Genomic DNA, 27,932 nt, shown 5'->3' on the forward strand with positions numbered 1-27,932 from the left:
GTTTGGCTCTTGAATATGCCCAACATTTTGAAATTTTTTTACAACATACTCTATGTGTTTATTAGATTGTATTTATTTTATCAAGAAGTTAATCAACGTAAATAATTTGAAACCTTAATACGTTTGTATAAAATATATTGAGATTATTAAAAATTTGAGATGTACATCCCAATTTCGATCCATATTATTTTAGAATTTTGAATGTCAAATTTCATTCGAGTGCACCAAAATTGAAAGTTTTTGTTACCAACTTGGTCAAAACTGATCAAAATCGAAATTTCCAATCCACCTTCCACCTGTTCCAATAATCTATTGGCTTGGACTTTCAAGCCCAACACCAATGTATGTTGACCCAACGTAACTTTAGGAGAAGAAAATGCCCTCCATTCCAAAAGCCCTTCCGGTCAAACACGGTGGATACTGGATACGCAGGTTCAAACACGAACGGGCTTTTCCTCCTCGCCGAGTCCCTCCTCGGACCTCAGTCAATGGCAGTCTCTCTGAGAAGACTTGCAGCGGCATTCGGCTACTCGCCACATCTTCAATGCGTTCAAAGCTTGTTTCCGTTGCGCTTTGGAAATAGTTAGAGTTCCTCTGTGTCGTATGGTATGCCCTGAACGTGCTTGTGAAAATGTCTCTGAGACAACACCTGTCTTGTCACTAACCATTTCTGCACCTGCTCTGTATTTCAAGATCAGAGGACGGTGCTCCGACCTTTCATCCAGAATTCCAACAATGGCATAACGGAGGTGGGTCTTTCCACAAGTCTGCCTGCATTGACCCAACAGTGTTCATAGAGTTTGGTGCTGTAGTTCATTCAAAATCCGTTGTTGGCGAGCATGCTCGTATTGGTTCTGGAGCTGTCATTGGAACTTCGGTCGCTATTGGCAATCAACCAAAATTGGGTGACGATCAAATTTTTAACTCGACATTGCGACTCCACTAAACTGTGATAGCACTTCTGCCATTGCAATCACTAAGAACCCTATTTTTCACCAGAAGACTAAACACGTCAACAGGAGATATCATTTTATCGAGGAGGCTTTGCGGAATGAGATCATTGACTTGGTGTACTGTTCAACCAAAGAACAGGTAGCTGATATATTCACAAAGGCTCTTACCAAAGATCAATTCCGTCATCTCAGAGAGCTATTGGGAGTGAAATCAGTTCACAATTTAGGGGGAGTGTTGATGTGTAAATTGATGAACTGATATGAAGAAGATTACAAGTTTTGTGTAGTGTAATGCTTCAGCTCATAGGCTAAGCTTATGTTTTTTTGTTTTTTTGTTTTTATTGGAGAGTTTCGAATTCTAGACTTAACATACTCTTACACATCACATTACTCACACCCTCAACTTTTCTTTTGGCACTTTTTCATTTCATTCATCTTCGAATTAAATGAAACGTTTTTTTTTATTTTTTGGTTGCTACAGGTCCTGACTAAGCCTGGCATTTTGGACCCAACCGGTTAACCCGACTTGACCCAACCCATTAATATTTATATTTGGATGAATGTATAACGGGTCAGGTCGCTAACGGGTGAACCAGTTAACAACCCGTTAAATAACGGGTCACTTTGGGTCAACCCGTTAGACCCGTTATGACCCGTTAGACCCGTTATGACCCGTTAGCACCCGTTAGTTGAGGATATTTTAGTAATTTTAGTAAAGTCTTAATAACAAAAAATAAATTTTATGCAAAAATAATAATAATTGTTAACGGGTGAAACGGGTTGAGTTCGATGACCCGTTAGCTTAACGGGTTGGATTCGGGTGACCCATTAACTTAACGGGTCGGGTTCAATCCGATCCAAACCCAATAAACCCGACCCGCTTACAGGTCTAGTCCTGACTATAACTATCTTCAACTACAAGAGAAACCCAGTTAGGTTCGTTAACCTAAGGCCTCATTTGGTTCACGTAATGAAAGTGAAAGGAAAACGAATCTGGTGTTTTTTTTCCTGCCTTCTATGTTAAAATTGCTTGGGAAGTTGGACAAATAGCCTTCTTTTTAAAATAATATGGCACAAGGTAAACGAAGAGAGCAAAGAAGAATTAACACACAAGGTACGTTTTCTGAATTCCTTGATGATCCTGAGGATCTTAACTCACTGGGGTTATTAAGTTTTTGTTTTTATTTCAGCAATATATATAGCCACTCCAGAGCTAGGATCAAACCACTTTTGAGCCCCCTCAAGCAGTACTCGAACCAGCCTCGAGGAAGCAAAATGAAATTCCAGTCAGAGTTAGTTCACCTCGGCGAAATGATGGAAAGAGTGAGCCCATTTGAAGCAGGATCAGTTGTAGACTCACTGATTGGAGCAACTCTTCGTACAGCAAATATTGCCGGTTGCTTTGGTTCAGGAAGATCTATCGATTCACTTCCCAGCAATACAACCACAGTTGACATTGTAGGTCTCTCTGCAGGGTCTTCCTGGACACACAAAAGACCAATATGCATGCACTTCAAAACCTCAGCTGTTGGGCAAGTTTCCATCAACAAGGGCTCAATAAATTCCAACTGTTTTCCGTCCTTCCATAGCCTCCATGCCTGTCAATTATTTAAACCGAAAAATATTTTAATTCCACACAAATTAAGATAAGTAATCAAAGTGGACAAAGAAACATACATATGCAAGGAGTGTCTTGGCATGTTCTGTGAGATAGAACCCACTATTCCTTTTCCCACTAATAATCTCTAGCAAGATTACACCAAAGCTGAAGACATCAGATTTGACCGAGAATAGACCCTCCATTGCGTACTCTGGAGCCATATAACCGCTGTTTCAAGAATCAAGTATAAGCATTAGCATGTTCTAAAGATAAATATGGGAGCTGTAAGAAGCAAACTCACATTGTTCCTACAACTCTTTTAGTGTTAGCTGTGTTCTGGCTCTCACAAAATATCCGTGCCATGCCAAAGTCTGATATTTTGGCAACCATTTCATAGTCCAACAGTACATTGCTAGGCTTTAAATCCCTGTGAATGATTCTAAGCCGCGAGTCCTCATGAAGATACAGAAGCCCTCTAGCAATGCCTTCAATAATGTTGTAATAAATCTTCCAATTGAGTTCAGATCGTCTTTCTAAATCTGAAAATTCGGTACAATTTATCATGTGCAATGTTCGTATGATGTATGAAAGTAAAAGTAAAAGAACATTATAGCAGAAGAGTAAGATGAACAAACCAAAGATAAAAACATCAAGGCTTTTATTTGGCATGAACTCGTACAAAAGCAGCTTTTCCTCTCCCTCAAAGCTGCACGCCAAGAGCCGCACCAGGTTTTTGTGTTGAAGTTTTGCAATGGTTACCACCTCATTTTTTAACTCCTCTAAACCTTGCCATGACTTCTTCGACAGTCTTTTGACGGCAACTTCTTTCCCATCTGGTAGCAATCCCTGAAAGAATATTGACAAAATCAAATGACATACATTTTTCGGCCTATAATTGAATCAATACTATTGTATAATTAAGCCTACTTAGAACCATAATACATAATATCATTACCTTGTAAACAGTACCAAACCCACCTTGTCCAAGCTTGTTTAAATCCGAAAAGTCATTCGTAGCTATCTTTATAGCAGCTAGATCCATGAAGGCCAGCTCTTCAGAAATTATGAACATCCCTTCTTCTGAGATTGTGATTCCAGTGGGGCTTGCCAAATCTTGTAATAGTACATGCTCGTTTTTTCCTTCATCTGCCAAAAAAAAAAAAAAAAAACATAAGTAAAACTTACAAGGTAATCCTACAAACTTCAGAATAAGTTTTTAGTTTTGATATATGTACCCTTGACATCCCCTGATCCCTTTTTGCGCCGGAGATGGACAGCACAAAATACAATGGCTGCTAACAGTATGATGGATGCAGAAACAAGTATAACTGCCTTCCCACTCTTCAATCTGTCCCCTGCTTTTTAATAGGACGAACTTCCTTGAGCTACAATTTACTATGAAAAATGTGCATGCACTGATGACTAATTCACAAAAGAAAACTTTCAAGTCACTAACCTTTGGAATGTGGATGGATTACCAAAGAATTTGACGCGTCGTTAAAAAGGGGGAACAGCTCAAACCTCACATTGCAATTCCTACTAACAACAGTTCCACCTTGTTTAGAAGAGCAACATCCCAGAAGATCTGTGCTAGCAAAATTCAAACAGCTATGGCAGTCACTTGCAGAAATGTCTCTAGTACACTGCTGTAAGCCATAAATTGTATCCTTTCCTGAAAATTTAATTTTCCCAGTTGCAAACATATTCTTGGAGGGACTAAACGCGGCTGCTTCAGAGAGGTTTATCATTAAAGAGTTCAATACATCATTGAAATCGTGTGGAGTTGATATGTTCTTCTCCTGATTATTCTTGTCCGGATACTTTCCGGTGTAAACCATTAGTTGAAAGAACATCTGGTAAGAATATTGAACTTGACATAGCTCGTACCAAATCATTGCATCTGTTGTTTTGCACCTCTTGAAGATTTCCTTGCTTGCTTCATCAACACAGTTTTGACAAACTGTGGAGTTAACATCCCATCTACAAAGTGCTTGTCCATAGACTATGTCCCGTCCATCTCCAATCGTATCGTTATAGAAACCTCCTTTGATCGAAGTGTTGGAAGATAACGACTCAAGTAGCCGCTCGAGATTGCTTTCAAATTGGCTCTTTCTGTCACCACCTGAACAAAAACTTGTAAGGGGATCAGTAGCAGAAAGGGCAGCTGGCATCAACAGCGGAATAATTGCAAAAAGCATTACAGGAAGTTTATCTTTATCCATTTTCTAGAAAGGGCTCACAGTGAACACGGAATTAGGCCAATGGCAAGAAACAATTTGATGATTTATTTTGGTAACTTTTCAGTTTTGACATCGAAGTTCCAGCTACTAATTTTCATCTGGTTAACCGTTGATTACACCACAGAAACTTCCTTGCTGATCGAAGACGCAAGCCGGCTGAATAAAGTCATGATCTGCAGATTGATAGAGACCAGGAATAGCACATGGTATTCAAATGATATGATTAACTGTTGACTAAACAAAGACTTTGCAGCTTAGTCGCATATAAGGCATGCTTAAAATACTTATATTAAAATGTGACCATCTTAGAGTTCATGTATCTAGAGTCTATTTAGTGTAAGTCTAACTATTTGTTTGACGGACCTGGATTGTCTACCCTCACCATCCTATACTCTTCTCATCCTCTCCTATTTATGTGGTCACGGTTAAACCACATTAACATTTTATATTCCCATTGTTTTTTGTCTTATTATTTCTATAAAAAATAATCAATATAAAATGTTGACGTGGCTTAACAGTGACCACATAAATAGAAGGGGATGGGAAGGGGATGAGATGGGGGAGGGCAGACAATCCAGGTCCTTATTTGACCATTCTACTTAAAAGGAGCAGTCATGAAAGTACTAGTAATTTAGTATAAGGTGTTTGGACTTTAGCATAGAACTAGAAAATTGTGCATGCACGTTGTTGCGGGAGTGAAAATCCAACTATAGAACATGTTCTAAAAATATATAACTCCCAAAATATAAATGCATAGAAATCCAAACTAATACTATTTACACAAAGATAATGAAGGCTGTATAGATAATGTAGCAAATATTTTTTACAGGCTAGTGTCTAGATTTATACATTTTATACAAAAAAAAAAACAAAACATTAGCAAACACTTTGTCATTGACATACACAAATGGTTAATATGATATTCCCCCTAGGCAGTCATCCTAGTTCTTGATTCACATCAGTAGTTGCAGATAAAAGATTTGAAAACATTAGATTGTCCTTGTACACAAAAAAATTGGGGAACTAATCTTACAATGGCCTATTCACATGCAAAAAATATGGAGAAGCATTGTTCTAGTTTGAACAACAGATGATAACATTGTACGTTTGTAATCGATCCCATTCCAGCAATAAGAAAAGAAAATATTTTTGTAATCGGAAGAAACTCGGTGCTAATAGTAAGAAAAACTTTTAGACTAATTTTCTAAAAGCTTGTTGCTTCCTCTAAATGTTTTTCAAACTATTAGCAGCAAGTTTCTTCTGATAACAAAAATATTTTCTTTTCTTATTGCTGGAATGGGATTGATTACAAACGTACATAGACATCTCTTTTATAGAGATTTTACACAACAACATAAAACATAGGTGTTCAAAAGTCTTTACTTTCACACATAGCTTTAGACTTTTACATACACATTTGAACTTTTACATACACCATTAGACTTTTTTTTACACATAATTAAAGTAATCCCAGAGAAGAAAATGGACTTGGATTGTCTGCCCTTTAATTTATGTGCCCTCCTCGTGCCCTCCTGTTTTTGTGATCACAGTTAAGCCACGTCAACATTTTATATTACTATTTTTTTTTGTTTTATTATTTTTATAAAAAAAATTAATATAAAATATTGACATGGATTAACCGTGACCACACAAAACAAGAGGGCACAGGGAAGACACCTAAATGGGGAGGGCTGACAATCCAAGTCCGAAGAAAATACCAAGGATGCCTGCATCATTAAAGTAATCCCAAAGAAGAAAATTAAAGTAGCTTTATTATGTGCTATTAATGATGTAGTGGGTGGGAGCTGGTGACTTTGTTTATGGGGTGTGATATCCACATCCTATTTTTTACTTCTCATACATTCTTACAATTTTTGACAGTCGGATCAGATGAATTGAAGAAGATTAACGAACAGAAATTAACAAAGGTTGTATGAGAAATAAAAATGGGTGTGTAGATAGCACAACCCTTGTTTTTATGCAGACAAAACTTAACAACAAAAAAAAAAAACTTAATTAAGACTTGACGGCTAAAAGTTAACGATATAGTGGGAGCTGATGTAGAAACATTGTTCAACTTTCAGTTTTATCACTTCCTGGAATCAAATAGTGTAGATGCACTGTGAAAGCATGCTGGTTTATTTGTTAATTATTGAGAAGTTCAGGATAACATATCAACGTGAAACACGTTTGGATGATTTGTTAATTATTTGAGGAGCTCGGGTAACCCACCAACGTGAGAGATTTTTCAGTGTGATCGTCACACGAGATAATACATCATATATTCCTATATAAACAGTGGATTATGTGTGTTAAAAGATTAATAACTTAAAAATTAAAATTTTCTACGACTTGCATAAAAACACGTGCTCCACCAAGTGGAAAATGAAGCACAGGTATTGATCACGTTGGAACAGCTGGCTGCCATTTTGTATTTTTCTGGGTTAGGGGGATGTCTAGGATTTGGACAAAAGTTATAAATCTCTTTTGGACTACTTAGCCATTTTAATCACTTTCCTTTCTTTGTTTATGGCCTTTTCCTGGGGCTAGACTGCTTTTTAGCCTCCTTTGTTTTACGTCCCATGGTAATTCAACTTAAATGGTAAAGAGAGAGGATTGATAAAAAGAAAAAGGAAAGAAACCAAACCTTTAACCATGACATATAACAAATAGATTAACCCATGCACAAAAAGTCAATAAATTCAGTAAAAACTGAAGGCAAAGAGTAAATTCAAACAATTGAGAAACATACATGAGGCAACACATGGAGAAAAAGTGAAAATAATTGAGTAAAAATGAAAGGAAAAAATAAATGCAAACAATTGAATAATATATATATATATACACAACAGCCAGAAGCATGCAGAGAGAAGCGGTAAAAATCCCAAATTGTGGCGATGGAATTTGTTGCGAGATTGAAGGAATTTCGCTGAGAATTGTTCCTCTGAAAACTGCTCCAGTTTGGCTGAGTTTGAGCGTTGTGGGCTTGCAACTGAGAAACATTTGGTGTAGGTAGCAGTGGAGGATTATTAGAGGCCTGGATGGAATTGAAGGCTTGATATGGTTCTTGAGAGGAAGAGCCACTTATTTGATTATCTTGAAAACCCACCTGATCCTTCTCACAATCCAAAATCTAAATAACCACTTAAAATCCATAAAATTACAATGAAATCAATACCAGAATGCACCAAACAGTTAAAAAAATTGCAGTAAAGGCAAGGATGAATTCAACAGCCCAAATAAGCAAAAAGATTCATACCTCAATTGAATTTTGAACTTGATTCTCGCTTAAAAATCTTAAATCTACAAAACCAAATTAGTATTATTAATAATAAAGTAACACGATAATGAAGCAAACAACATTGAAAAATAGAATCTAGTAAAGGTAAAGATCAATTCAACAATCTAAATAAGCAGAAGCATTCATACCTGAACTGAATTTGCAGGTTGATTTTGTCGCTTAAAAATTCTGATCTACAAAACCAAATCAATTTTATTAAGATTTGATATGAAAAACAAATCTATAATACAGGCTTTAAAATAATACAAAGAAAGAAACAGTACCACACCAAACAATTTCATCGACGCCATCCCTCATGACTTGCCAAAATAAAAAATTTCAAAACAGATTGAAAGCAACATTAAACTTTAAAGGCTGCACACAAAACCCTCAAAAATAACTATTTCCTCCAAATGAAAAGACAATCAAATTATCTAATTATACCTAGGATCTAAACACAGAAACAAAACCCTCTAAATAAATAAATAAATGTTATCCTTTTTCACCTATAAAACACACCTCTAACTCCAACCAATGACGCCACAGCCATCTTTCTCTCACTAACAATTATAAAACACACCTCAATTAAATAAGATCAGTTCCGCAGTGATCTGAAGACATGTTGCGACGAAAGGGGTGGAAATTAGCCAAAATTCAGGCCAGAACCAGGAAAGCCCAGACGGAATAAAGCACAAACAGTGTGAATAGATCAATGTTTTAAAAGGCTCGTCTCAGGGCGCGCCTAAGCGCCCTGTGAGGCTGGGCTTAAGGGTTGCCACCTCTGTTTTGAGGGAGTGGGCGGAAGGCGCCGTCGGAGTTGCCTAGGCACGCCTTAGGGGATTTTTTTTTTTACTCCCAAACCCAAATTTTAGGTAGGATTTTAACTGCCTCATACCTCTTCCTTGCACTATCGTCTCTCTACCTTTTTTTTCTGATTTTTATTTTTTTATATAATGGATGTGTGTGCTGTCTGCGTGCATTGTTATATGTGTGCTCATTGTGCTTTTCATCCTCTATTTTATATATACATATATATATAATATATATGTATATATATGTGCGTGTATATGTATTTATAATATATGTGTGTGCTTAGGGTGATTATTGATTAATAATCTTCTTTTTTTAATATAATATATGTGTTCACTTAGTGTATATGTTAAAAAATTTAGGTCCCGTGAGGCTTCGTCTCATGCCTAGGCTGGGCTATCCCTCGAACGCCTCGCCCATGCCTCACGGTTTTAATATTGGAATAAATGTAGAACGGACGTAGAAGCAGATACTTTACAGCAACAATTAACTTGTCCAGCGATTTTAACGCAAGAAATTTACACAGATAATTTGGATGGAAAAGATGAGAAGGATGTGGAGATGGAAAATGCAGAGAACACAGGGTTTGAGAGAGACCAAGGCAGGCAGAAAAAGCCACGAAAATAAAGAGAGAAACAAACCAAATTGAAAACGGCACTGAAGAAAAAGTAAAACAGATGATTGACCTTGGATCCGCATCCACCTATGATGTATGACTTATATGAGGAAAGTGACATTCGCTTGTGGAGCTTCTGCTGATCAACGATGATGAAAATTATTATATTCTTTTTAATGCAAATCATTCATATACTCATTCATGATCTTCGAAGCCATTGGTTGAAAATTTTACTGACAGTGACAGAAAGGCGGAATGAAAAAAGGAAGACTTTTCTTTTGCTCAAGAAACAGATCCTCATCAGAAGAGGGAGAGAGAGGGGTTTGGTATTTTGCCAAATATATAATAATTAGTAGTAGAAAATAAAATAAATAAAATGGGGAAGGGATATTGGGAAGGAGAAAGAAGATGTGGGTCTGAGTTTCTAATGCCTCGAGAGTACATGTAGGAAAACGACACTCCAACAAAGCAGGTCCCTCTCACTCTGCTTTAGTCAATACTCGAACAGGAAAGGACAACGATGAAGGACTCGTGCCCAGCGAGGGCAAAGGAGGACAAAAACAGAAAACCAAGAGCAATTAAAGGGCAATTCCGCTCTTTCACTGTTAATGAACAGTGCTTTTTGTGTTGGGTTTTAGTATATGTATAACTAGCAACGGTGCCCGTGCGATGCTGCGGGTTTTTAAACAGCATAAAACATATAGAAAGTTATATTTACAACTCTGCTTAACTCAATCTATTTACAACTCTGCCTAACTCAAGGAATAGATAAAATTTTGTTTCTTACCTAAATATACGAATTTGAATTAAATGTATCAAAGAAGTATAGAGTGGAGCAAACCTTGTAATTTCTATAAGGTGGGCAGCTGGAATACCAATAGTGATATAATTTGACGGAATCTGGCTATAATCCAGCTTGGTTGTTCTTTGTAAATTTGTTGGAAAATGTAGTAGTTGGCTTGAAAATAACAATCAAGAGCGTTGAACAAATCAAACCTGAATGATATCAAATCCAATCTTAATTATGTACCAATGGTGAACTTATATTTCAAAGGCACCATGAAGCATAAAAGTTTAACCAAACAATGAAAATTGAAACGTATAAAAGTTTAGTGAAACAATCAAAACCCAGTTAGAAACCTCAATGGTTGAGCTCACAAACTATGCAAGTTTATGTTGTATTAATTCATGCACATCATTGCACTAAAACAACGGAAAATGCTAAGAAAGGTTAGACATACATAGGATTTTGATGCTAAAAGCAGTACCTGAAATGGGCAAAAAAGTTGGACAGTGCAATGGACTTGAGAGCTTCTCCATGAGATATAAGACACATCATTGTGGGCAAGAAATTGGGAATTTAGTGTTATGGTTTGAGTGTATGGAAACAATATAAATTAGAAATAGAAGGGGGGCAGCTTGAACACATATTGGAGGAGTTTTGACGCCATCTTTTATCAAATAGGTGGTGGGCACTAAAATATTCAATTTGACATAGTCAAGCTCATTTACAGTTGTTTATCCACTAAGCAAAAGACACTGTGAATGTAAATGTTATTTTTAAACACGAATCAAAAGCGTGAAATTATACTCTTAATATATTTTTGAAATTTTATTTCATTAAGCTGTGTTACCCAAATGAAGGAATAAATATAGGATCAGGATGGCAGGAAACTGGTGCATGTTCTCTACGAAGCTTTGCTAGTTCTCTGTTTTCCTCAATTCAATTAAGAGTTTAGACCCACTAATTTATCAGTAAATAAATAAACACAGTAAAAAACCTTAAATTACCCAATTAGAATAATGACAACAATTGGACAAAACAAAAGAAACCGTAGAGATTCAGCAGTTCAGTGTCTACAACCTCAAAATTTTACTGAGTTTATGCAACTAAAGGGGCAATCAAATTATTAAATTGTAAACAAAGTATCCAATTTCACGAAAAAATAGTATCTAATAGCACATTAGATAGTAAACTTGGAATTAACCACTGGATTTTGCAAGACAGCATTTAAGATAGATGTGTAAACATGGATACAAATGCCTATCTAAATGGGTAAGGCATGTGTGGTTGTTTTTGTGCATTCATATGTTTATCACAAAAGATAACACAGGGCAATAAAGTATTTTGTCAAATTGGAAATTGTGAATATAAATTTGTCTAAAATTTGTGGAGTGATTAATCTGAAAAAAGTTGCCATATAAGAATGGGATATAATATGTGCTAAAGATGGATCAGATATCTTTGGTTTGGTTTCTCTGCAAAATATAGAGATGTAATTTGATCAAGCATTTCAGATGTCATCATTTTCATCTTTTTTCTTCAGAGGAATTGGTTGTTACCAATATATAGATAAAAACTTTCTTCTTTTCGCTTGCTCTATATACATAATCAAGTATTCAACTGTTTATTGAGAAGTTTAAGACGGATATCTAAAAGTATGGATACAAATGCTCCAACCAAAGATACACCTTCTCCATATGCTTTGATTGATCCAAAAAACATCTTAGGATTGGAAAAATTGTTAAATCCGGGTAATGAGTGATGGAAATAGTACATGGATAGATTTAACCATTTCTGTATCATTAAGGTGTACTTTGGCTAATTAAGGCATGTGGAGAGGGTATATCTGTAGTAGAGACAATTTTACTAATACTTATGTATACCTATCTGAATTTGTTAATGGTCAGGCAAACAATTGGTCATGTATTGAGACCAAGCCAAAAGAAGATAATGATTATCTATACTAGTAACAGCCAATTCCCCTAAAAAAAACGTTACCAAAAATCGAATTTAAACGTCAAATATTGACAAAAGAAAACAAATGAACCATGAAGAATATGGGGAGGCTAGACAAATAATAATGGTAGGGTAGAGGTGAGTCATCTCACACTCACTTTTTGAACAATTATTATTTTTTAAGCAGGAATCTTATCTCAAAATCAAAAGTTAGATAGACAATTCACACAAAGACTTTTAAAATCTCACACTCACTTTTTGAACAATTATTATCTTTTAAGCAGGAATCTTATCTCAAAATCAAAAGTTCGATAGACAATTCACACAAAGACTTTTAAAGTTGGGTGTCATGGAAGAAACAATTGTCGGATTCTGAGTAAAGTGGAATTCTTCATCTTAAACTTTAATCTCATAATTATGTAATTGTCATTATTTATGCTTTTGAGATGAGAATATGCTACACAAATAATAGTGGTAGGGTCGAAGTGAGTTTTCCCTCACTTATTATAGGTTCATTGTTTGTTTGATTCTTTTAACTAAAAATAAGCACACAATAATTGCATTTATAATTCTTGTCCCCCAAGTCCATATAACTCCTACATAAGAAATATATATATATATATATATATATATATATATATATAAAAGGAAAAGACAGTAGCAAAGCAATTAAAACAGTCTTATAGTGTAAACAGTTTCACACCAACACAATAAAACAGATTTGTAGAAAATGCTGGCAAAACAAGGAATAACGAAAAGAAAAAACATGCAATGATCATAATCCAAAATCATTTAAGTAATTAATCCACATCGGAAATCACACATTACAAACCCAAACCAAAATATATCATGCGAGACATTTTATTTCTACCTTTGTTGTTGCGTCTTTATACTGATCAATAGCAGAATTGCTTTCTTTTTGAACAATCTGCGAAGGTCAAGTTTTTAAAAACCTGCAATCACAATATACAGTTTTAACACGACAAAGACAGAGGGAATTACAGTTTCAAGAATTTATAACATCAAAACAATTGCCCCATAGCGATAGCATTGATAAACAAAGATATATCTCTTAATCAAAACGAAAGAATACACATCAACAAAAAATGTTAAGTTTTTGTCCTTCCTGATCAATACACCTTAAAAATTAAGTGATATATTCAGAAAAACTGCTAAGTTTTTAAGATTCCTGATCATCGCAGTTTAAAAATCAAGTGATTCGTTTCTGCTTTTGCTGTTCAGAGGCCAGTCCCCAGCTGCGCTCTCTCTCTCTCCCCCCTCTGAGAAAATTCACTTACTTCTTCATCGGGTCTTCGAATTTGACCAAAAAGAAAACTGATTTTTTATTTCTTTCTTTAATTAAGAAAATTGGGTGATTCAGTTCTCCATTTTTGGAAAATTTTAAAGAATCAGGTGCTTGTGGAGAATGTGTGAGTTAATTTTTGAACTTTTTTAAAATACCATATAATTGCAAACTAATTAGGCAAATGGGTCGCTGAAATTCACCGCAAAAATGCTCCGCAGAATTGTTGATTCTAACAAAATTGATAGAACCGAGTGGAAGTTTGTAAGACCCATTTGCAGGAAGGAAACGGGTGCTCTGAAGAAATTGAAAAGATAGAAAATTGATAGTTCTCATCCGCAACCACACTCCTTACACCCCCTGTCTCTTTCCCCAACCCTTCTTCACCAAATGACGCACCCGACCTCTCTCCCCACAGCCAAGGAGCAACCAAATTCAACTCCAATATAATCGAACTTAAACAAAACTCTAAATCCACCAAAAACAAAACCCCCCAATAATTACATGTTTTTTCTAATGCTATGCATTGAATCAATTGAGAACACAGAAAGAAAACCAATTTTCAGGGTTTCTTTCAAACAAATACAAACTGAGAATCGAAAATTACGCGTAGTTGTTTTAAAACTTACCCAAGTTCAATATAATTTCTTTGTCAATAATCTGAAGAGGCAGCATGCGATTAGTCACCAATTTCACAAAAAATTTGTCCCAACCTGCAGATCCGCAGCAAAAACAAAAACAAAGACCTTAAATTTATCGGCCTAGAGATAGCAAAATGAGGATAAAACATTGAGAACAAACTAACCTTAAAGTTCTTGCCCCGACGATCGCAAGATGAGAACAAAACGCCGAATAACAAAGGATTCAATACCGGGGGAGACTGGAAACTAAATGCGAAAGAAAAAGAAAGGATTTGAGGGCAAAAGACGGGCTGACGAAGAGGGAGAAAACCGCAGACTAATGAAGGTGAAAAACGAAGAGGAAGGGTAAAAGCAAAAAAGATGCGGTCAAAGCAGAGAAACAAAGGATGAAAGACGCGCGGCTGGGGAGGGCATAGCCGACTTTCCACTGTAGAAAAGTGGAACAGTGCGCAGAGCAAAGAAGAAATCAAGGGTATTTTCGTCCTTTCACTCGTAATAAACAGTATCAGAAAACTGGATTTTAATATATGCATAATTTGGCAACAAAAATTGGAGGTGAGGATATAGACGTGATGAGTGATACAGGAAGATAGGATATAATCAGGATCCTTTCCTCCTAATTCATTAAATCAAGAAATTTGTGTTGTTAAAATTTGATTCAACAGTTGAAGTTATTATAACTTTTAAAGTAGATCTCTATTTGTAGTCGTTTGATCAAATTTCAACGTGTATTAAGAGAAATGATCCCTTTCCTAGATTAAGCATCCCCTAGTTTTAGTCGTTAATTAATTACTAATTTTTTATATTATGTTGACTACTTTTGAACCTGAATATAATTACAGCCATCTTAACTGAATTCAAATCAATGAGCATTATCATAGTTTTATACTTTAGTGTCAAGTTATGATAAATCTAGCCTTAATTTGCCGCTAGTGGCCTCCATCATAATAATTATTACAAATTAGTAAACAAGCTATAAGTGCCATTTCCAGGTTGGTTCGGGTTTTGTTACTGAAATGTTATAGGTTCGAGTCGTGACGTCTATTAGTAAAGTAAGGATAATGTTGCGTACACTAAATTTTCCTCTTCTGACCCTTGCAAAGCAAAAAGCTTTATTGGCTTGGTGTCATCTTTTTAGTTCTCATTAGAAAGGAATAAACCAGTTGTTATTAGCAATTTGTATCAGCTAAACTGCCAGTAACTAATATTCACACAACAGAACTAAGCAAAACTTTGTGGTATAGACAACAAGTGAAGAATTTCATGACAAAGTTACCACAGGAAAGCTTCAACTCTGTGCAGATTCATGAATCTTATGGTGTTATCGTGGCACGACGATAGAAACTGTTAGACCATTAATAGAGCTACCACCAGCAGCTGTCTCGATATAATGGTCAGTGAATATTCCCGTCGTGAAAGCAGGTTTCTCGGGTTGGCTAAGAGTTACAGTTTCACTTTTCAACATTACAACAGCAGAAGACATGGTTGGCCTGTCATACGCATCTTCCTGGACACACAACAATCCGATATGGAGATATCTTAGAAACTCATCTGGATCACATGAATCGAGTAGTAGTGGGTCGAGTAGCTCCAACCCTTTTCCGTCATGCCATAATTTCCATGCCTGCATCGTAGTCAATTGGATAAGCATTAAGCTGCTGTTTAATTGCAAAGAGTCTTGCTCTGAGAGAAGTGCATGAAGTAACTTACATATGTTACAAGGCTAGGAACACGTTTTATTTGATGAAAGCCGGCGTTCCTTCTCCCAGTTATGATCTCAAGCAATAGTACTCCGAAACCATAAACGTCAGACTTGACAGAATATACTCCCTCCATTGCATATTCTGGAGCCATGTATCCGCTATTCCAATACAAAAATCCAGAACAAAATGTTGAGTACCATAAGTTTCCTAGTGGGAAGAAAATTTAGAAATGAAGCACTTACTATGTCCCAACTATTGTAGTCGTATTTGCTTGGCCTTCACTTCCTGCAAAGATCCTTGCCATGCCAAAATCGGAGATCTTAGGGTTCATATCATCGTCTAATAAAACATTGCTAGCTTTCAGGTCTCTATGGATGATTTGAAGTCGAGACTCCTCGTGTAAATAAAGAATTCCCCTTGCAATTCCACTTATAATGTTTACACGTCTGCTCCAATCAAGCTGCGCTCGTTTCTCTGAATCTAAGCATCATTGGAGGAGAATTTACAGACTATAATATTTCTGACAAGAAAATCTTAGCAATAGTATAAAACAGTTGAAGTTAAATCCCACATACAGATTTTTGAGAGGATCAAGAGAAAACATACCAAAGAGGAAGACATCTAGGCTGCTGTTTGGCAGGTATTCATAGACAAGCAGTTTTTCCTTTCCCTCAACACAAAAACCCAAAAGCCGAACAAGATTTTTATGTTGAAGTTTCATTAGCAGCCGAACTTCATTTGTGAATTCCTCTGAGCCTTGCTCAGAACAGCTTGAAAGCCTCTTGATCGCCACTTCTTTACCGTCACTCAGTACACCCTGCGAAAAACCAGATTTTAAATCAAACCACAGAAAATACCAACCAAGTGGAAGATAGTAATACAAATATCGATTTAATCTTCGCATATGTGAACTTTTTGTCCATAGTTTGCTCAAGAAACAATTTGCTTTTACTTTATACCTTGTAAACAGGCCCAAAACCACCTTCTCCGAGCTTATTTGAATCAGAAAATTTATCCGTAGCTGCATGTATAGATGCCAAACTGATATAGGGGTACTCCTCAACTTTCTGGTTTCTGCCTTGAAAACTTCGGTCCGGGAACAATACATGTTGTCTTAAAATCTCACTACTCCCTGAACAGATCGAAAGAAAAGCTGCTTTCAGAAAATATATTAGAGTGATGATCAGCTTTAAAGCATTTCCAAATGCATTATTATTACCCTTTTTGTTTCTTTTTCTTACTGCAAGATGGACACAGGAACCCAAAAGTAGTATGGCTAGACATGCTGACACAACCGTAAGGATCGTGATCCGCCACCGCCATCCTCTACCTTCATTGGAAACAACTATGCATTTGCAGTTAATTTTTAACATTGTAGCGTCAAAATAGACATACACCTTAAAAGTACTCACCGTCCCCTTTGTTGTTATTTGGAGAGCTGGAAATAGAAGCTTCAGTTGCACCTTTATAGAAGCCATACAACTCGTACCTCAGATAGCAACTCCGGCTCATAAGCCGTGCACCAATGGAGAAATAATACTTTCTCAAAACGTCTTCTATGGCTTGCTGAAGGCATTTGCCACAGTCATCTCCAGATAAGTCTCTAGTGCACTGCACAAGAGCATATATCACTTTATCTTCAAATGGTACATCTCCAGTAGCATACATTTTCGCTGAAGCATCATATGCCGCTTGCTTCGCAAGCTCCCTCAGCTTCTCCTTCACAGTATTCTCGAACTTTTTTGGGTCTGAAACGTTTTTCTTGTTAGTGGACACAATGTTGTCTGCCACATTCAATTCACCATAGAACTTCACATCGGAGTAGCGCAGTTGGCACGTTTCCTCCCACACAACTGATTCTGTTGAGCTGGGACAAATCCTAACAATGTCTAAATGCGCGGTGTTGATGCAGTTGTGACATATCTCATTCGTAACATAATTGAGGCACATATAAAGGCCATAAACTCTATCTGGTTCATTTCCAGCGGAGGTATTGTACAGCTTGGAAACAGAAGCATTTGAAGGCAATGAATTTAGCAGGCTATGGAGGTTTTTCTGAAACGTACTATTTTCGACATAACCGCGAACATCTGAGCACAACTTGTATGGAGGATCAGGATCAGCATAAGCAAGATCAAAAAGGAGGGTGATAAGAAAACAAAGCGAAAAAAGAGAGATTGTTTTCGGAACACTAGGGAAATTAGCCATGTTTTGATCTCTAATCATAGAAAAAGATTAGGGAAACTTTTATATATAGCTCTTAAGTGTTCTCCTTCCTGCTCGAAATATGGTTAAAAATCTCGGAGGACGAGTACCATTGAATTTTTGTGAATTGATAGGTAGTTTCTTGGAAGACTTGCTTAATTAAATTAGTTAAAATCAAATCAATAAAAAATCTAAGAAAACAAAGCCTTCGACTGGCTGTATTTTCCTGGAAATTGTTCACAGTTGGTCATGGTTTTGCCCCTAATTCAGTCAATGCCACGCCACAAGTTGAAAGATATAACTCAAAACTAATAGACAATAGAGACTTCCACAAACCATCAAATAATATAATAGTCACACGTGTTTTCTGTGGTTTATTTATGGAAGTTTTAACGAAAAGTTCACGGTACTGTTCATTTTAACAAAAAATCACATTTTTACACCAAAAAGTCAAACCTGGTACTATTCACTTTACCCTTTATTTTGTCCTTATCATTAAAACTCAAAGTTTTCAAGTCATTTTCATTAGTTTTCATTTTATTTATTTATATATATACATGCGAGATTAGCATGTCCGATAGGTCACACAACAAGAATTAAACTTCATTACCTAGCCTACTCTCCATGTATGCATGCCTGATTTTCAAAAAAAAAAATCTAATTGAAATTATGAGTTTCATTTTCATTCAATTTTGTCGTAAAAAATTAAAAAAAACAAACAATAAAAAATTCAGAAAAGTTGGTAACTTACGTTTCAATTTGGTCATCCCAGTTACAATCCATATTAAAGTATATTGAGATTCACAAGTTGAAACTTTAATACGTTCGTATAAAATCTATTGAGATTATTAAAAATTTTAGATGTACATCCCAATTACGATCCATATTATTTCAGAATTTTGAATGTCAAATTCCATTCGGGTGCACCAAAATTGAAAGTTTTCATCACCAATTTGGTCAGAACTGATCAAAATCGAAATTTCCAATCCAACTTGCACTTGTTCTCAATAATCTATTGGTTTGGACTTTCAAGCCCAAAGCCCAACACCTATGTATGTTGGCCCAACGTAAATTTAGGAGACGAAGATGCCCTCCATTACAAAAGCCCTTCCGGTCGAACACTGTGGATACTGGATACGCAGGTTCAAATACAAACGGGCTTTCCCTCCTCGCCGAGTCGCTCCTCGGACCTCAGGTCCTCAGTCAATGGCAGTCGCTCTGAGAAGACTTGCAGCAACTTTCGGCTACTCGCCACATCCTCAATGCGTTCAAAGCTTGTTTCCGTTGCGCTTTGGAAATAGTTAGAGATCCTCTGCGTCGTCTGTTTCGTCTGGTATGCCCTGAACGTGCTTGTGAAAATGTCTCTGAGACAACACCTGTTTTGTCACCAACCATTTCTGCACCTGCTCTGTATTTCAAGATCAGAGGGCGATGCTCCGACCGTTCATCCAGAATTCCAACAATGGCATAACGGAGGTGGGTCTTTCCACACGTTTGCCTGCATCGACCCAACAGTTTTCATAGAGTTTGGTGCTGTTGTTCATTCAAAATCCGTTGTTGGCGAGAGCTGTCATTGGACCTCACTATTGGGCAATCAACCAAAATTGGGTGACGATCTAATTTTTAACTCGACATTGCCTTGTTAATGTTTTCACTTATTTGATTTTGATAGAGTAACCAAGTTCGTTCACAGGGGCAGGTTAGACATAGAGCCTTTGATATCTTTTAAACTGATTTTAGATGCATTACTATATTTTCTGAGTAAGTTTTACTCAGATTCTATTGAAGTTAGAGCAATAGTTTGTAGCATTCTTTGGTTTATGAAGTTGGAGAGATACAGTTACGAGATCATGCAACGATAGACAACTTAGTTCAGGTTAACTTTTGCCTTCTAAGTTCTTGCATAATTTTCCTGGAATATAGTATACAATTGTCCTTTTGCTCGTTTCCTGTAGATTGGTCATAATGTAGTTGTTGCGAAGAATTGCATACTTTGTGGACAAGTTGGGATTGCAGGCTCAGTGACGCATGTTCTTTCTCTGTCCCTACTGTATTTTTCTGATTTAGAAAGCCCGCCATAAGATATGATCCACTTTCACTTCAACGACTTGGTCGATGATTCAGAAGATCTGCCAAATTTGATGGCTGTCCTGTTTTTATTCTCATACAGGATAGGAGACTATGTAACTATGGTAGCAGTTCGTAACAATGTAATTTTTTTAATTTTTCTACTGCTTTTCTATTTTTTTCGTGTTCTCACATGTTTTCATTGATTACGAATATTGCTGAATATTTTTTTACATGGACTTCGCGGCTACGGCTTGCTGCTACTAGCTATGTAATGAAGGATATCACAGGACCTGGAGATAATGGTGGCTTCCCAGCTGTAAGTATCATCTTGTACATTTCTTCTGAAAAATGAGAATAAAAAGAAATTTGTTTTCATAAATTGTGCCGGAACCGGGTGATGGTTGGATTGGATGTTTGGGATATATAAATGACGTAATTTGGTTGTGTTTTAGGTTCATCTCCATGAGTGGCGAAGACAACTAGACAAGTTGCAAATTACTGTCGGACATACAAAAAGTGGAACCTGAGTTACTGGATTTCACTGTTATAATCTACGTATTTGTATTATTGAGATTTTATATTATTTTTCGAGAAATTATATTAATTTAGTTGAATTTAGATTTTAATTAAACTAGTTACGAAGTTTGAAAATTAATTATCTAAAATTCGTTGACCTTTCAAGGTCACAAGTCATGTTTTCAAATAGATCTTGAAACTGTGAGCACATCGGCAAAAACTGTTTGCGAGTCCGGATTATACGGTATAGATACGAACATTTGAAGTTGTGTTACCAAAATATAGATTTTAAATTTATTTTAAACTCCCATCTTGTGGGAAAAACTGAAAAAGGCCAATTAGATTTATGTTAGTTAAGGGACCAATCAGCTAAAAGGGGGAGCGAATCAATCAGCAAGGGGAACAAGGAGGGAAAGGAGAGAGTTGAGGAAACACCTAACCAACCTTGACCTGATTTCAAACCCCAACCCGGTTCCTGGACCCGGTTATATCTCTTCCGTCCAACATCCGATTGAGGTGGTGTCTATGGAAGGCTCTTGGTGAACCCAACATCTTTGTGGTATCATATTTCTCAATTTCTAACCTAATTTTACAAACCGAAGCCACAAAGTTCGTGGTTTTCCGGCGGTTTTCTCATTTTTCCGGTGAATCCGACAATGATTACCGTCGACCACCAACACCAAAATACTTACCTCAACCTCAGGAACAAAACCCATGCATTGGTTGGGGTGTCGGAGTTCGTTTTGGCATCAAATCAAGAACACCCAATTCTAGGGTTTCAGTGTGGACAATTTGAGGTGTTTCCCGGAAAAAATGGCCTTAGTCATAGGTATGAAACTTGCTCTATTCATTGAGATCTACATTTTTGTGAAATTTGGTAATTTTTTAAGGTAGTCGGAAACTTGGGTTTTCGTTCGCCGGAAACCGCCACTTACGACAGCGCGTGGCCAGCGGGCCGACGATGCCTTTCTAAGTTCAATTAGATGTCCTGATTTTGTATTTAATATTTGTATGACGTGGTTTGATCATTTAAACCTAATTTCACTATGAGACATTACTTAATAAAAATATGAATCAACGATCCAACCGTTGGATCGTCACCAAACTTTAATACGTTATAATACGTAATATTTGAGGACCATAGAAACTTACGGATTGGGGATCCGACTTACGGATCTTCTCGAATTGGATTTCTAAGTTTGTAAAATAAATTGTTGACCACTACCTAATTCTAGTAATTGGAGGAGATTCGACCGTCAAATCGCGATGAGATTTTAGTATGTTGTTCTATGAGCATAATATGGACCTAAGGAAGTTTTAGATCTGAAATCTGATGTGCAGATCTTCTAGATTAAATTGCTAGGATGTGGACCCCACCGTTAACTGAGAGTTGACTTTTGGTCAACATATCTAAAACCATCTGAATTACTAAAATTAGTATTACAAAAGACTTAGTGAGGCTTTGCGGACTTGTCTCGTTGAGTGACTTTAATAAATGTGATATAGTTATTAACCTGTTTTCTTATATTAGCATCCTTTATGGATATGACATGGTTTCATAAATGTGTGTTTCTATTAAAATGTGATTTTTATAATTGGCCATCGATCTATTTTTATCAAATCTGATTTGATTCATGGATTGGAAATATTTGTGAAAAAAGTGATTTGAAGTGCATATTGAAATGCTTGTTAAATTGAGGGCTAGTAGGGGACCGTTACCCTAATGTCACTTGGTTAGGTGACACCGAGTCTTCACCATGTTGCAATGGTACATGGATAGTCCTGCTTGGTTAATCCGTGTTGGGTGATCACTGCCTAACAGTTTTGTAGGTGTGACCCTGCTTGGTTAATCTGCGTTGAGGGGTCACTAGTGGTCCTGCTTGGTTAATCCGCATTGGGGAATCATACTATATATAGATCGCGCTTGGTTAATCTGTGTTGGGCGATCCTTATGGCCATATATGCTTAAAAGTGATCATGCTTGGTTCATCCGCATTAAGTGATCATGCTTGGTTCATCCGCATTAAGTGATCACTTTCTAACAGCGGTAGAAGTGACTCTGCTTGGTTAATCCACGTTGGGGGGTCACTGCCTACTTGGGTACTTTCTCAGGAGTGGCTCTGCTTGGTTAATCCGGTTTGGGGGGCTATTTCCTGTTTGGTTACTTATGTAGGCTTTGGGCGAACTGCATCCATCTAGCTCTAGTTTTTAATGTACATATGAATGATGGTTTCTGATAATCTGATGGTTTAAACTAGAAAAGCCATTAGATGTCTGGGTGACTCATTCGGAGTTTTCAGCGACTTGATTATGATTTCATAAAGCATGATTCTATACTTGATGTTTATAAATTGTGATCGATGATATGTTTTTATTGAATATCACAAACTTGTATTATTGTCACTCACCTGAGCTTCGCAGCTTATCCGAGTATCTGATTTGCCAGTGTACCATCTCAATGATGTAGGCATTGATTATACGTATAACATGTCTGGGTAAATTACGAGAAACCGCTTAATATTCTGGTCCCATTGAGTGGTCTGGAACCCGATGTTATTGGATTTCGTTGAGTGGTCTGAAATCCTTGCTCTTGCTCATTTCCATAAGGTTAGTCTAAAACCCTATATTCAAGTGAATGGGAATTACCCACAATAGACCTTGTGAATTTATATACCATGTTATTACTCAAAATTCAAAAAGGGAATTATTTAGAGCTCTTTACATAAATTCGTGAAATGGTATGTTATATCATTGATTGACTAAGTTAAAAGTCAAAATCTGGCATCCTTGAGTCATGAGTTAATTAATTGACGGGATTGTGGAATGACGTTGGATATGATTGTTATTACTATGATTATTTTAGTTGATCAATGTGGCTTGAGAATAATATTGTGCTTCGTTGATTATTTGATATGTTACATGTTGTGGATGGAGGTAGCATGTTAAAAATTAAGTGAATTATGAAATGAGTGTTCGAGTGTAGTGTATGATGAACTACGAATGACTTGATCCATTTTGAGGGTACGTAAGCATTCTAATAAGGAGGTTAGATGCATCCATAAAAGTACGAATAATCGCTACGTAATTCGAGGCTTGAGTTGTGCTTGGTACATATCCCGGAGGCGGGATATGTTAGATATAGGGGTATTTGGTGACGTCACGTGTCGATCCTAGACGTATGTCAGGATCGGAGCCTGACACTGAGAGTCGTTAGAAAGGAAAATCAGGTGCACTCTTATCTGGCACTCAAATTTTGGAGGGAATTTTGGTTTGATTCACGCCAGCTCTCTAGGCTCTTGGTTTATATTAATATTAGGCACAAATCAAGAACTTATTCTCAAATATACTCTTTTATTATCAAATTGAGAAATTGTTGAATTGCGTGATCTACTAGAATAACAATTGGAACAATTCTGAGTACATTATAAGCAACAATGTGTAAGTAAGGTAAGCCATATTGTAAGTTTACAAGAAAACATCTAATCTAGTAATCGTCGGCTATTGCTCCTTCTCCATTTCTTGGAAGAATGGCTTAGCTTAATTTTTTTCTTCTTACCAGAAATCTTACCATCTGAACCAATTGATAATTTACCTTGCAAGTCTAGCCCATGATGCTTACTCTTCACACCCCATGTTTTATACCGAACCCGAGAAAGCAAAGCCACCTTCAATTCTGCAGTTGCATGCAATAGGGAATTGCGAATAGTTTTCCAAACTCGTGGGTTGACATCTACATAGTCAATCACTTGACGGGTTTTACCTCTTCCTTGATGAAAAGCTGGTATGTGTTTCTCCCCAACACTATCCGACCCATACAAGAACGTTAAAACTGTTTCATCATAGAAAATACTAGAGTCTTTGTTAGGATTTTCAATTTGAAGGGCATATAAGATAGAACCATTGTATGCGCCGTCCTCTAAATCGGATTTTGGGATGTTGATATCAACAATGGTATACTGAGGGTCCTTCGGACGTAAGGCCAGCCATAGACAGAGGGCTAGGAGTCCCAGGAGAGCTAGAAATTGCAGAGCCCAGCAGTAGAAATTCTTTGTTTCGCACATTTCTTCGTCTGATGATTAGATGGACTTCAGATTTTTAAATGAATTGGGTTGCACTAGTTGTTTATATGAGGAGGAGAATAAAGGGGAAAAGAAGGAATATCAAAGGAGGGTGCTTGTAATCTAAGTTAAAGAGCATATGTTCTTTTCTTCTTGACATTGGAGGATAAAGTCTGCTACATTTGTAGGTCACAGGAAACCTGTAATCCTTGGAAGAGAAGGAACGCGGTTTGGGTAAGCTCTTTTCATTCCCTTGCTTGTCTAGGATTAATATCTTGATTATCCCCTAAATTCCCTTGGATCCGATTTGAACGAAGCAAATGGCATCGTAAGCTTCATTAAGGTAGTGTTTATGCTTTGAGGAAGCACATATTATGTAGATCATATTGGAATTTGAGAACAAAATATAATTCTTTTCTTGCATCCAAATAGCTCATTCGTACATGATCATCTTTTAGTACAATGTTTTACACGATTTGGAAAGAGAAGCTGAAGATTTTTGTAACTTTCGTCTGTCCTAAAGATTAAAGATTTATTTTCTTTTCTACATCCCAGGAAACATGGAAAGCATGTGAAAAATTGCTAGAGAAATGCTAGCAACATTTGCATTTGACGGGTAAAAAACTAACGGTCTTGTTTTTTGGGTAAAAAACTAACACGTGTCATGTGAAGAAGTGAAAATGTGCAAATGCAAATGTTAGTGCAAAAGTTGCTGGCACTCCTCAAATTGTTATAGAGGAATAATAGTTAAAGAAACTAGAAAAGAAGAGGAAAATTATGCTTGAAGGCCTTTCTAGGCATTTTAATTCATCAGCACTTGGTCGTGTTTTTCATAAAAACCGTTGAGGTTCTAAAAATTACACTACCAATTTCCGAGGTTTCAATTCGTTCACATCTATTTTTAAGGTGGAATCATAACAGTTTTATTAGAACGTTAAGAAACACTTCAAAGACATTTAAATTGAAAAGATTTCCACCCCAAATTCAATAATTTGAACCAATTAATTGAGAAAGATTGCACAAAATGAAATAAATCACACAACTTCTGTGGTCACTCTGCAAATCAAAAGCAAATAACCCCAAAACAACGGGAAAAGAGAAACACCAACTAATTAATAATTAGAAGAAAAAAAGAATAATAATATTTCCCTACTCAGGTGAAATACACAGGGCATCTCCTATCTTTAGAAATGGGCAAAATCAAGCCGTCCGGGCCCACATCAACATCACAGGTGGCGTGCATCCGATGGCGCTTGCTGTACCAAGCGCGAATCTTAAATCTGATCGCGGCCGTAAATTCAAGCCGAAACACAACCGTTCCTCTTTTACGATCATTCAAGAACTCCGTCCAACGCTGGTTATTAACATTTAAGGTGGCCCCCCTAAACGACCCCATCACGATCGTCGTATTCTTCGGATCCTGATAAAACGGTTGAAGTAAACCCGTTATTGACCCGATCCGTTGGTCCCTATAGTACACCGTCCCGTCCATAGAACCATAATATATGCCAATATTATGGTTCGCGTTACGGGCCGTGGCATTGAACGTTATCTCAGCATTTTCGAACCCGGATTCTTGAGCCAAACCCGGAACCGAAAATGCAAGGATATGAAATCTTGGGCGGTGCGGACGTAGACTGAGCCATAGTATGAACGCTATGATGCCAACGATGAGGAGGAGGCCTAAGAAAATGGTGCATATGACCTTGGAGACCCGGGTGGTGAGACTTTCGCGGACGCGGTGGGCGTAGTACCGGGCGGTGTGTTGACGCTTCATGGGTCGTTGTTGCTCTGGGGTGGCGTACTCTATCGGCAACTGGTCGGAGTTGTACATTTTCTGGGAGAAAAGAATGTACGAGAGGAGGGTTTTGGTGAGTAGGATAGAACTGTTAGTTAATGGAGTTGGTTTATATATGTTGTGTGAAGTGAAAGAGGTGGCGGGGAATTGAAGGGACGTCAAAGCATTTTGGTTCTTTTGCACGGAGAAAGAAAAGAATAGGTATATTCATGCATTGTATACGAAAGAATAAAGGTTTCCTACGGACGTATTCTAAAATGAACATAATCCTGTGAAAATCGTTTCTAATCATGTTTAATACAACAATTTTGGGATACCGAGACCGTATAATGTTTGTGATGAATTTGATACTTGATTATGGTGGACTCAGTGTCTGAATTAGCTTAAAAATGGCAAATCAACCTATTGAGTTGTTACTGGGTACCCATCAAGATCCATTTAGTTTGATTTTACCTTACATCATCAGCATCGCTACTAATCTCACCTCTATATTATAGTGATATCAAATTAAACGGATCTTAACGAGTATCTATTAATAACCCAATGAATTAATCTGCCACCTCTTGTGTAGCCTAATTTATATTCTCCTTAGAGTAGATATTTCTTTGTATAAAAACACTAAAAAGTAAAAGCCTAAAGAGTAGGGATGGACTTGGTTCCTACTTATTTACATCTATACACTGGAGCAAGGGCAGATCTTGGTCCCCGTTGGTTTGACTGTAAGGACTGGGGATCACCCGACGGTCTGGGCAAGTGGTGGAGGAGAGGAGGCCTCCATGGCTGACGTGCAACATAAACTTTGAACGAAGAAGAAAAATCTGACTTTTTTCAAATGACCTGCCGAAAACGGCATCGTTTGATTCCGGTCAGTTAAAAAAAAAACACTCACTCTCTTCCTACGCCTAAAAGACCCGGGCCGACCCAACTAACCCAATTCCCAAACGTTATTCACTAACTCCCAAGGCCAATCATGCATCGACCCCAACGCACTCTACCACCAAATGGTCCACCTCTCTCCACCATCACCGATTTTAATAGTTTTTGTCCAAATTTTTCAATTAATAATATAGGGATGTTAAACATTGAAATTGATATTGATTGATTATGTAACGGTTAATTCATATATTTTTTAGCTTCAATAAACGATGAATTATTATTTTTAATTGATATAGGAGATTAGTGGTTAAATGATAGTTTAATTGTTTACATCAAAAAAGATATTTTTTCTTGTATTGATAATGAAACTATCATGAAAAGTTTCCATGGTATGAATTATGAAACCTCGTCGAACGTAAACAAATTTTTATCTTTGTGGTTTGTAATCTTGTTTGAACCATGGATATGAACGAAAAATATTTATTGTTCAATATAATAAAACTTTTACACTGAAACCACCCGA

At 36.8% G+C, this 27,932-nt stretch overlaps 3 protein-coding genes and 3 long non-coding RNA genes across 7 annotated transcripts; 2 read left to right on the top strand and 4 right to left on the bottom strand.

Moving 5' to 3' along the window:
• Nucleotides 1-401: 401 nt before the first annotated feature.
• On the top strand, nucleotides 402-1,321 carry LOC108172760 (uncharacterized). Its single transcript, XR_001789341.3, has 2 exons — nucleotides 402-606; nucleotides 694-1,321. It is a non-coding gene; the product is annotated as an uncharacterized lncRNA (long non-coding RNA).
• A 670-nt stretch (nucleotides 1,322-1,991) lies between these two features.
• Nucleotides 1,992-5,667, bottom strand: LOC103429716 (cysteine-rich receptor-like protein kinase 15). Its single transcript, XM_070805916.1, has 7 exons — nucleotides 4,010-5,667; nucleotides 3,789-3,908; nucleotides 3,509-3,699; nucleotides 3,189-3,399; nucleotides 2,855-3,092; nucleotides 2,631-2,781; nucleotides 1,992-2,551 (listed from the first exon to the last, which is right to left on the bottom strand). Exons 1-7 carry the CDS (start codon nucleotides 4,773-4,775, stop codon nucleotides 2,252-2,254), a joined length of 1,977 nt encoding a protein of 658 aa, XP_070662017.1. The 5' UTR covers nucleotides 4,776-5,667; the 3' UTR covers nucleotides 1,992-2,251.
• Nucleotides 5,668-7,475: 1,808 nt separating this feature from the next.
• Nucleotides 7,476-14,567, bottom strand: LOC139188462 (uncharacterized). 2 transcript variants are annotated; one of them, XR_011571888.1, is made up of 7 exons: nucleotides 14,348-14,567; nucleotides 14,172-14,255; nucleotides 13,111-13,192; nucleotides 10,341-10,495; nucleotides 8,223-8,267; nucleotides 8,053-8,096; nucleotides 7,476-7,908 (listed from the first exon to the last, which is right to left on the bottom strand). It is a non-coding gene; the product is annotated as an uncharacterized lncRNA (long non-coding RNA). The 2 variants fall into 2 exon arrangements; XR_011571889.1 differs by having other exon boundaries at nucleotides 7,476-7,937.
• A 760-nt stretch (nucleotides 14,568-15,327) lies between these two features.
• LOC103429751 (cysteine-rich receptor-like protein kinase 25) lies at nucleotides 15,328-18,398 on the bottom strand. The gene is made up of 7 exons (XM_029110456.2): nucleotides 17,299-18,398; nucleotides 17,106-17,216; nucleotides 16,846-17,018; nucleotides 16,493-16,703; nucleotides 16,129-16,366; nucleotides 15,894-16,044; nucleotides 15,328-15,807 (listed from the first exon to the last, which is right to left on the bottom strand). Exons 1-7 carry the CDS (start codon nucleotides 18,110-18,112, stop codon nucleotides 15,505-15,507), a joined length of 2,001 nt encoding a protein of 666 aa, XP_028966289.1. The 5' UTR covers nucleotides 18,113-18,398; the 3' UTR covers nucleotides 15,328-15,504.
• A 1,909-nt stretch (nucleotides 18,399-20,307) lies between these two features.
• Nucleotides 20,308-20,792, top strand: LOC103422454 (uncharacterized). Its single transcript, XR_003777078.2, has 2 exons — nucleotides 20,308-20,477; nucleotides 20,614-20,792. It is a non-coding gene; the product is annotated as an uncharacterized lncRNA (long non-coding RNA).
• A 4,926-nt stretch (nucleotides 20,793-25,718) lies between these two features.
• On the bottom strand, nucleotides 25,719-26,816 carry LOC103422455 (NDR1/HIN1-like protein 10). The gene has a single exon (XM_008360516.4). The coding sequence runs from the start codon at nucleotides 26,567-26,569 to the stop codon at nucleotides 25,889-25,891; it is 681 nt and encodes a 226-aa protein (XP_008358738.2). The 5' UTR covers nucleotides 26,570-26,816; the 3' UTR covers nucleotides 25,719-25,888.
• Nucleotides 26,817-27,932: the final 1,116 nt, after the last annotated feature.

This window comes from Malus domestica, chromosome 10, assembly GCF_042453785.1.
Source record: "Malus domestica chromosome 10, GDT2T_hap1".
Taxonomy (NCBI): domain Eukaryota; kingdom Viridiplantae; phylum Streptophyta; class Magnoliopsida; order Rosales; family Rosaceae; genus Malus; species Malus domestica.